At 41.1% G+C, this 10,507-nt stretch overlaps 1 protein-coding gene across 2 annotated transcripts in view; it reads right to left on the bottom strand.

Annotated features, from left to right (window-relative positions):
- Positions 1-609: 609 nt before the first annotated feature.
- Positions 610-10,507, bottom strand: part of LOC139480582 (nuclear pore complex protein Nup153-like) — a 44,039-nt gene continuing 34,141 nt past the window's right edge. For both annotated transcript variants that reach the window (XM_071263722.1, XM_071263723.1), the window contains 5 exons: positions 9,644-9,790; positions 8,959-9,381; positions 7,946-8,028; positions 7,286-7,443; positions 610-5,681 (listed from right to left, as the gene is read on the bottom strand). In XM_071263722.1, coding sequence (XP_071119823.1) covers positions 5,624-5,681; positions 7,286-7,443; positions 7,946-8,028; positions 8,959-9,381; positions 9,644-9,790 — 869 coding nt within the window. In that variant the 3' untranslated portion in view covers positions 610-5,623. The remainder of the gene's footprint in view (positions 5,682-7,285; positions 7,444-7,945; positions 8,029-8,958; positions 9,382-9,643; positions 9,791-10,507) is intronic.

Raw genomic sequence — 10,507 nt, 5'->3', positions numbered from 1 at the left:
TCCAGTAGTCCAGTGGTATTATGCAGTGAGTATTGAATTTACAGTGCAGAGTTGCATCCCTTAGCCAAAAGTGAGCTTCCTGCTCCTGGACTCAATCCCAAATCTGACCTGGGTATGATACTTGGTCGTGTCTAATTCAAATGATCATAGGTTTGAATCCTAGATGTGTGGATGTCATATGGTAACATGGGGTTCAGCAGGTGTTGATTGTGCAGACATGGTTCTCAACAGGATGTGTTCATGACATGTCACTCACCAGGCTGGTTGTGTCGAAGAGAGTGTTTAGTAGTATGTGTTGATGACATAATTCTGCTGGTTGTGTTTTTGACATGTTCTTCTGCTGGATGTGAATGAGTGAGTGAGTTTTACGCCACTTTTAGCAATATTCCAACAATATCATGGCAGGGACACCAGAACTCGGCTTCACAAATTGTACCCATGTCAGGAATTGAACAGGGTCTTTGGCTTGACGAGCGAACGCTTTAACCACTAGACTACCCGACCGCCCCTCTGCTGTTTGTGTTGACGCTTCAGTTCTGGTTTGTTTTGCGTATGATCTCATGTCACATCAGTTGTTTTCTCGGTACTAATAGTCAAAACAAAAATTCCTTATTTTCAAGGGGTCAACTCAAGATTTATTTCCGCGTGACAAATGCATATACCAAATTAACTCATACACCATTCACCGTTATGGAGATATTTACAAATGCAGAATTTCACAGCACTTTTCGTTCAATGTTCAACTTTCTCACAAATAGAATATTTTTCAGAAACAATCTCTTTCTCTCGCAAATTTCAAAGTCATCCTTTCACACTCCTATCTTGCCCAAAGTCAACAATTTATGTATAACAAATTTACATTTGATTTTTCGAGGAGAAACAGGTCTTCTCCCAATGAATTTCCCTATGTATATGGCTAATGTAGCCACAAGATTCTACTCCTTGCCCAGCTTAATACACGAGGGCTTCGAGTCTGTGAAATTCTGCCGAGACTGCTAGCATTGTGAGCCACAAAAAAAAATTAAACAGAAAAAAAAACGGTATCACAGTTTGTTCAGTCTCTGTTTGATAGTTGTCCTTCGATTTTCTTATATTTACACCAACAAAAGCAAAGACATCACAAATTGGCAGAGAACTCGAACCAGGCTTGTATCATTAAGTGACAAGAATTATTGGCTAGAAGTACACTGGGATAAAACAGAAATGTTTGACATAGAAACATATTTGTATAAAAATGTAGCTTTTCTTTAATGTGCAAACTTATTGGCGATATTGATTAAACTGATATATCATGCAGTAGGAGCCATTAACACGCTGTAGTAAGTATAATACCAATCAAATTATTCAGTTACGAATAGTATTTCCCAGTATCTCTTCCTTAATATGGCAGTATATCTATGTACATTTTGTTTACATCAAACACATGCATACTGAAATATTGATGCAACTGAATTTGTTTTTTGGTTCTGAAGATAAAATAATCTAAATTCAGATTATTTGGCACATTGGATTGTCATACGTGGCAAAATATGGAATGAAAAGTACTAACAAAACAATTCGGTGAGTCATCAACCCTTGTCTAATTCCCTGCCTTACTCATTGGTGATAGATGGCCTGGTGCAAGCCCTTCATACAAGTTGAACTACACTGTACAATATCGTATGATCAATGAAAATGGAAAAATTGTGAATTACAATCTTGTTGAGCACCTGCTTACGAAATTCAATGAAAGCTTACCAAATCATAGGAGCTTTACTATGGAGTATATACAATGAGAAGCAAACTGAGTGTGGACATACAACAGAAATTTCTATGTACAGTATCATCCCAAGTGGACAATTTGAGACCATGATCACAATCAGATTGAGGTTAATATTAATGGACTTTTTGTGAAACTTCTTTTATAAAACACTTCATTCCTGCATGGAAAATGTACACTTCCAAATAACAAACAAGATATTCATTCACCTGAAATAGTCTTCATGCTCCCAAGTTCAATCGATAATAAAAATTTGAAATTTACAAGATGTACAAAATATTGTAGATGTGTAATGACCTGGACCCTCACTGGCTGCCAGTGACCGACAGGACTAGAATTTGGTAGTGCTCTTATCATCAAGTAAGTCTTCCTAATGCACTGAGAAGGGTCTCGAGGCATCTCCAGCAACACCTCTGCTCAGGCAAACCTGAGGAATAAAATCTACAGCTTTACAATAAACAAGCCCCGAGAGATCCTGTCAATACAGTCCATTTTGATTTACATTCACAGACCTAGGACCTGAGAATTACATTCTGGGACGGTACCAACGGTTTGGACAAACTCTGAAGATACCATCATTTCCTGCTGCTTGCCAGATTTCTCTGAATGTCTACCAAATTAAATGTTTCTTTCAGAAATATGGTCCAATGATAAAGTGTTAAGTTCAGAGCTACACCAAACTAATATCTAGTTACATATATTAGTATCAATGCTTAGCATGAAAGAAATGCTAATTTAGAGAATCCAACCAAACGGTTCTTGCCATCTTCCAACTCTATTGATCTTCTTAAATGACTGTTCTGTCTTATGGCTGTCTTGGAGACAAACCACACAATTGCATATTGGAACATATCTAATAACTAGATTCGGATGCTGAATGCCCGAAGTGTATACCATAGAGTGGGTAGACAGAACACTGATGTATATCTTCTAATCAAATGTGTAAAAGGACAATCAGCTCAAAACCTCCAAACCAATATAAAAATAGAATCTTGTTTGTTCCAACACTACTTGAATACATACCCTGTCTGATACGAGAGAAAGGAGCGATAACAACCGATATACAACCCTATCTCCACACTGCTTACTTGATGAGAGTAGCACCCAATAATAACACTTTAGTAATTAACAGGGCTTGGAGGGCTATATGGAGGGTCAAGCTCACTACCACGACATAACACATAACAATGTTTAACATTTGTGCACCTCATACACATACAAAGACACACCAATAACACTAACTCAATGATCACCACATCATCCCCACAGCCTCCCAGCATCACCGATATCTTACAAAAAAACCCGATCATTCATTAAACACGATCTAGTATTACTTCTCCTTCAGTGTATACCCAAAATGAAATTTTAACATACTGTATTTGACGTAATAAGCGCCCACAGCGATATTTGCTGATATATTGACTAGTAAACAATCCCAATTAGCACCCCTTAGGATTGATCAATGTTCACAAGATTTATTTATTCGCGTATAATACGCACCCTTAATTATAGGCTATTAAATTCTGGAAAAACATATATGTGGTATATAAACATTTCAGGCCGTGAGCATAAACCACGAATTTTATCTTTCAACTCTGTTTTTCACCAAAGTAATATTCTATTAAGAGCCCCCTATTTCTCATTTTAGAGAGCGCCCTGGGCGCTTATTACGTCAAATACGGTATATTACTTGATGTGCTTGACCATTTTCTGATAATAAACACCCATTAAAAATAGAACCCTTTTGACAAACATTGATATTTAACAGTAATTTAATGATATATATTTGTCCCTTCACCAGTCCACCAAAACGTTAAGGAGTGACGAGTGTGTACAGGACCTCATCAACATTGGATTATTGATTGTTGTTCAACGCCGCACTCCGCAATATTCTAGCTATTTGACGGCGGTCTGTAAACAACTGAGTCTGGACCAGACAATCCAGTGATAGGAATGATGTGCTGTGATGCTGGGCAATACCACGATACAATCTCTGAACAAATACAGTATCAATTCTTCATATCTGTCAACACTTTAAAAGATTGTTAGATTTTCAACTTGGCATCTTAGATGATCCCAAGAATACAATAAAAGAGCATGGGTTCAAATCTGCATTATCACCATACAGCAGACAACACCATGTTATTTTATAAGTACTTTGTTAAACACTGTTACATCCTAGCAATGGACATAATCATTGGCAAGGCACCAAGACACAGTCAAGGTATTCAAAAATAACAGCCCTATTTTCAAACCATTTCCTGATTTATTTATTATCTTGTGACAATATTATTAAACTTAAATCAAAACATTCGATGAGTGAATTACTTGCCCAAAGCTAAAAAAACCCCTGAGAAACCTAAGCTTAGTTATGAAAATGCCTTTGTTCTTTTTTTTTCATCTCTGAAACATTTTGTTACTTGTATAAAATCAAAGTGTCAAATGACTAACGTGTTATACCTCACAATTCTTCACTCTGGCAAAACGGTCTGACAACCTGATATGGCACTAACATTGTGATCACCAAACAACCTTGGTTTCCCTTGATCTACATAGATATGGAACAGTGAACCCATCTTGATGAAGCTTGGTCAAACTGACCAATGACTACACTGCTTGCAACTCAACCAAACCATCAGCAGTGTTTCTGGGATAAAACCGCATCGGGAAATCATCCATCAAATGACAATCATTCCTGATGATTTCAGACCACTTTTTTTCAAATTTACATAACCGGAAGACTCTTTATTTATGGAATCAATGGATCAAACCTCATGTTCTTTAAGTTCCAAAGAGACACGATACAGGACAACCACATACACGATACACAATTCACACCTGTGATAGGGGTAAAACTGCAGTAATACATCAGAAAACGAATGGTTCATCTCTCCGCGACTTCTGTCTCTCACTATTCTCTTTCAAAAAGGCACTGGGCCAGGTCAAAAGTTTTGTTGATTCACAAATAATTCCAAATCTGACACAGATGATCATGTCAAATGGCTTTTCAACAACAAACTACCTTGAATCACTGACCAGATTAATACGAGTTCATTTCAGGATCAAAAAGTGTGTGAACTGGCTACTCAAAATGAAGGCAAAATTGCACATTGACATGGCTCGAAGTCCTCTTCTTTTTCAATGCTGAAGCTCTTGATGCCACGGCTCCTAACCCATCAATGCCAAGATAATTAAATAACCTGATGGGTGAAAGACCTTTTAGCAGAGTTTCCAGGCATTATAAACCGTCTAATTGAATCTGGGGCATTTGTTTATGGATTATCAATGTCCTGAAGAGTACACATGAAAGGCAAGCCACTGCTGTCTCCACTGTCTCAAAGCCAACATGATTTAACACATGGAAATTTGCAGCGAGTCAACTTAATGTGTTTGTACATAAAAAGGAGACAATTAATTGCCTGATAATGCCCCAATGTTTTCAAGTTTTCTCCATGGTAGACACGTTTTGGGTATAGATACAACAAGATCTGCATTATGCAAGTGGTCTTCTCCAAGATTCTGCATGGTCCAAATAAATAGTGAAAAACAAACAATAATACTCTCCATCTTGAATGTATCTTCATGACGATCTTTTGTACCTCCGTTCATTCTGTTCACTTGATCAATCTTCATTATTGAATTTCTTCCCTGTCCCGGAAGGTTTCCGGACACACCAGTCGTGTGAATGATTAATTCCACCCTCCCTCTCTTCCTTTCCATGGAGAGGTAATGCCTATTTTACGTGTGTCCATGTCTTGACACGGTTGTTTTACTTGGCTGATCCTTAAGCCGCTAATCCACTCATTTCCTCATAAGCTTGGAAAGTGCTTACAATCAATGTGAAATTGTACAGCCATGTCCGTTTTATTTCCTGATTTTCCGTACTGCACGTTTGATTTTTCTCCCTGTATCTGGAGTGCTCCTGAAAAGAATGTTAATGTAAGTATGAGAAATTAGATACTTAAGGCAGGGGTGTGGGAGGATCGTAGTAGATACAATTCCTTGATGAACAAGTCATTTTAAAAAGAGGGAGGGAGGAGTTTAATGACCACGATTGAGTGAGTGTGTGAGTGAGTGAGCTTTTTTAGCAATATTCCAGCAATATCACGGCGGGGGACACCAGAAATGGGATTCACACATTGTACCCATGTCGAGAATCGAACCCGGGTCTTCGGCATGACAAAGTAATGCTTTAACCACCAGGCTACCTCACCACTGCGACCATGGTTGAGTGAGTGAGTGAGTATGGTTTTACACCGCTTTTAGCAATATTCCAGCGATATCACGGCGTGCAAGCGGACACCAGAAATAGGGTTCACAAACTGTACCCATGTAGGGAATTGAACCCCGGTCTTCAGGGTGAAGAGCGAATGCTTTAACCACTAGACTACCTGGCCGGCCCTGTGACAAGTACTATGTAACTGATGTGTCGAGTTTAAGGTAATTAAATTATTGAAATTAAGTCACTTCACAAATACATCACACTTGTACATTTTTCAGTGAACTAGAATGAGCCACAATGATTCTACATTGCAGCTGAAGATTGGTGAATGGCATCTTCCCAAGGCAAGGGCGTTAAATTTTCCAGAAAGGTCCAGATTCCACCCTTGCCAAACTTGGCTGGTATTCCGGAGTTACACTTTGGCTGGACTAACAAGTCTATGCACAGTCCAATCAAAATCACGAAACGAATTAGACATCAGGTTGTAAACATTGATTTCAACGTGCAGAATATCAGTTGACCGAAGGATTTGCAAAGCATATGTACCATCAAATGGGCATAGACAGATATTTTGCAAGTCTTTTCATGTTTTTAATCAAGGTGTTCAAGTGATTTGATGCACTCGGATGTCTTATTACAATATAGATCTTGATTATCAATCAGATCGTCGTGACTGGGCACCGCCATTTTGTTTGAAGCAAATGCAAGTAATATGAGAGGTGGAATCTGATTGGTCAATAGGAGGGACATAGACGGGACATCAGTTGTAATAGCCACTGGTGGCATTGCGATCGAGCCAAGGAATTCCAGCCTAGTTCAGCAAGGGTGGAAACTGGACTGTTATAATAAGTTAACGAAACATGCCTTGGGAATATTGTCGAATGGCCACTTGTTCATGATCTGGTTCCTCTTTCTGATTTTGTGAATGTTTTGGACATCCAAATATCTGAAGATAATCAATGCCCGCCCCACTACCATACATCTTGCCTTACAACAAATTATTGCCCCCACGTACCTACAGACAAAGAAAATTAATGTGTGTGCTCTCTTCATTTGTAATTCGTCAAAGCCTATTATGATCGTCAATGACGTGCTACAGTCTTATTCTCACATACTCCCTACAGTTTTGTATTGGGGGATTCGTAGACGCCTATTATGACCAGCAATGGAGTGCTAAGGACTTACTGAAACCTGGGTCTACACATTTTATTGGGGTATTCATAGTTGCCTATTACGACCGGCAATGGAGTGTGAGGACCTCCTTCAAACCTGGGTCAAAAGAGTATTGTTTGGGGTATCCGTACCCGATGGTGAAGCTGGGAGTGTTGCCGCCTGTGAAGCTCATGGCGTTGGTGGAGTTGAAGGTTGGGGCAGGGGCTGCCGGCTGGGGCTGCTGGGTACTACCGAAGGAAAACCCTGACGACGTGGATCCCTGGGCTGGTGCACCGGCTGAAGTCTCATTCTGCAACAGTGACACATCATGAAGACCTACATGTGACAAAGTAGGTACAGACCCCACAGTAACTCAGTAGTGTAGTCGCTTGACACAACTTTGAACATTATCGCGGTTGTTATACCACAGCATCATAACCAACAACTATAATATTGTCAGCAAAGGGGCATAACTTTACAGCTATTTGCTTTGCCTTGGACCACCAGTGAGTGAGTGAGTGAATATGGTTTTACGCCGCTTTAAGCAATATTCCAGCAATATCACAGCAGGGGACACCAGAAATGGGCTTCACACATTGTACCCATGTCGAACCCGGATCTTCAGTGTGACAAGCAAACGCTTTAACCACTAGGCTACCCTACCACCCCTGGACCACCAGTATCAGAATTCCCTGATCCAAACCAATAGGACTATCGCAACTCTCCATTCTGTCTACATGACCACCCTATTATCCCCCACTCAATCCATACCCTAGTATAATATGTACCCCCCTACTCCCCTGAGTACATACCCCTTTAGCGGTGAACTGGAACACTCCTCCGCTTCCTGCTCCCCCGAAGTTGAAGCTGGGTTGAGAGTTGAGAGTGCTGGTACCTGCAAGAGACACACAAGGTACTGAACGACATGTTTCCAGGGTTAGAAACTAACAGTTTTTGTCCACTAGTCCTTATAGTGATAACATATAGCAAAACCCTTAAAATGGGCCAATTTCTACTAGTCCTTAGGATACCTTTACTATTGGGCAGTTTGGTAAGGACTACAGGACTAGTGCCAATTTCTAACGCTGGTTTCACATGGAGTTCCTTCACAGAAACATTCCAATATCAAAGAATCAACTTTCTCCAACAACTGAGGAAAGGGAAATGTACAGTTCACACTTAGAGCAATTGAAAAAATTAATTTCAAAACAAACAATTTATTAACGTTTTCCGTCCTCACATATTTTAAAGTTATCCTCTGACTTGATATATCCTACTCCAAGACACATCTTTAGGAGACTCAAATTGTCTTAGTTAAATGCTAGTTTGATTCCACTGAGAAATCTCAGAACAAAACAATTCTTGACTTCACCATCACCAATCAAAAGTTATCTGCAATTCTCTCATCTACTGAAAAAGGTGAGGTGAGGTGAAATGGGGTTTATGTCGCATCCAAGATTATTGCACTTATATAGCAACGTGCATGCATGTGTATGTGTGTGTGTGGCTGCTTGTACTAGTCCGGACTGATGCCGATTTATAGTGCTAGCACACTGAGATACCATGCCGCAGTTTAACATGAATACTCCACTCAGACACAGTATACTGACTCTGAGCCGACCAGTCCTTATTTTGGCCCCTTAATGCCGAGCACCACACAGGGTAACAACAAGTACCATCTTTTAACGTCTTCTGGTATGACGCGGTCGGGGACCGAACCCGGACCTTCCGCTCTCCGGGCGGACGCTTTACCATTAGACCACGGAGGCGGTCCTACTGAAAAAGGAGTTCAGGCTAGTTTTTGTTATTGGCGCAAACTGCTTACTTTGGTTGTTTGCGCCTGCCATCTTGAATGAGAAGCCTCCTGAGTTGGCGTTCTGATCTGCAGCTCCGAACGCAGGCACTGGTGTGGCACTGTTGTTGGCTCCAAACACCGACGTGGAGTTGCTGAACATCCCCCCGCCCTGGGCTCCGGTCTGAGGGGTGCTGTTGGCGGTGTTGCCGAACGCTGGCTGAGGAAGGGTGTTGGTGGTGCCAAACGGTGCCGTAGTTGTTGCTGGGGCGGAGGAACCGAATGCAAACCCTGTCTGTGATCCAGCGGAGCTGTTCCCGAACTGGAATACTGAGTTGGTTCCGGAGGATGCTGTTTGAGCGGAGAACTGGAAAGGTGTGCTTGCAGTAGGTGCTGGCTGGGCAGCTCCGAATGAGAATGATGGGGTTGAAGTCGTCGTCCCTGCCGCAGTCGATGCTGTAATGAAGGCAGACATACAGGAGGGGAAATATGTCATTGCTGATGACAATTATCTAACTGCATCTTAAACGCCAAGTCAACAAATCTGACAGTGACACAAAATGAACAACTATGAAAGTTTTGGAAGTGAATGAGTAGGGATTAACACAGAATCATAGTTACATCACAGCGTGTTAACTTCATGTGGGAGAAAAATCTACAGATGACAAGTATCTACACTGCTACAGGACAACAAAGAGAGTGTTCTCCGGTCACTCACCGCTGCTGGTGGAGTTGGCACCAAAGGTGAAGACACCACTGGCAGATGTCACAGATGCCGATGCACCAAAGTTGAAGCCACCTGTTGAGGTAGAGTTTGTGGACTGCCCGAACGAGAAGGACTTCTTGGCTGCAGGTGCTCCTGACTCTGCAACAAGGATTCTGTGATGATCGACATTCAACAGACATATCAGAGAGTCAGTGAAGATGGTTTTACACCACTTTTAGCAATATTCCAGCAATATAACGGCGGGGTACACCAGAAATGGCCTTCACACATTGTACCCATGTCGGGAATCGAACCAAGGTCTTTGGCGTGACAAGCGCATGCTTTAACCACTAGGCTACCCGACCACCCCTTTATCGGACAGAAGAAGCTAACAGTTCTGTGCAGATCAAGAGCTAAAGCATGTGGTTTTTCTGATCCCAAGGTCCTGAAACAAGCCAGGGGGTCAAGTTCAAGACAGCAAGGGGAGATAATAAAACTGGCACGTAAGCCATCTTTTTCATAGAGGATGGCCAAATACCTGGCCCACTGATGATTTACAGTTGGCAGTGTGAAGTATGGCACAACAAATGAAGATATGTATGTTTTCACCATTAACTTGCACTACTGATCAGTGTTTAGTGGAACAGTTATAAAGCAAACATTTAAGGTCAGAATCGATATTATTTCCTTAGTGTGCGACTGTGATTGATACTTGTATCAAGAAGTAAAAAATAGCGATCCACCGATGCATCAGTGTATCGTCCCACCACTAGCATTTACTGCTTGTTCTTGACAGTGAGAAAGAACTGTTTGAGGTCTTGCTGAAGAAGTTGTTTCAACTAGAAGAGTGGCTAACCCTATCACACAGCTCCATTG

The sequence above is a fragment of the Haliotis cracherodii genome, unplaced genomic scaffold, assembly GCF_022045235.1.
Source record: "Haliotis cracherodii isolate W230 unplaced genomic scaffold, xgHalCrac1.p SCAF_4, whole genome shotgun sequence".
Lineage (NCBI taxonomy): Eukaryota > Metazoa > Mollusca > Gastropoda > Lepetellida > Haliotidae > Haliotis > Haliotis cracherodii.
Note: the sequence above shows the minus strand (reverse complement) of the source record. Positions and strands in the feature narration are given on the sequence as shown.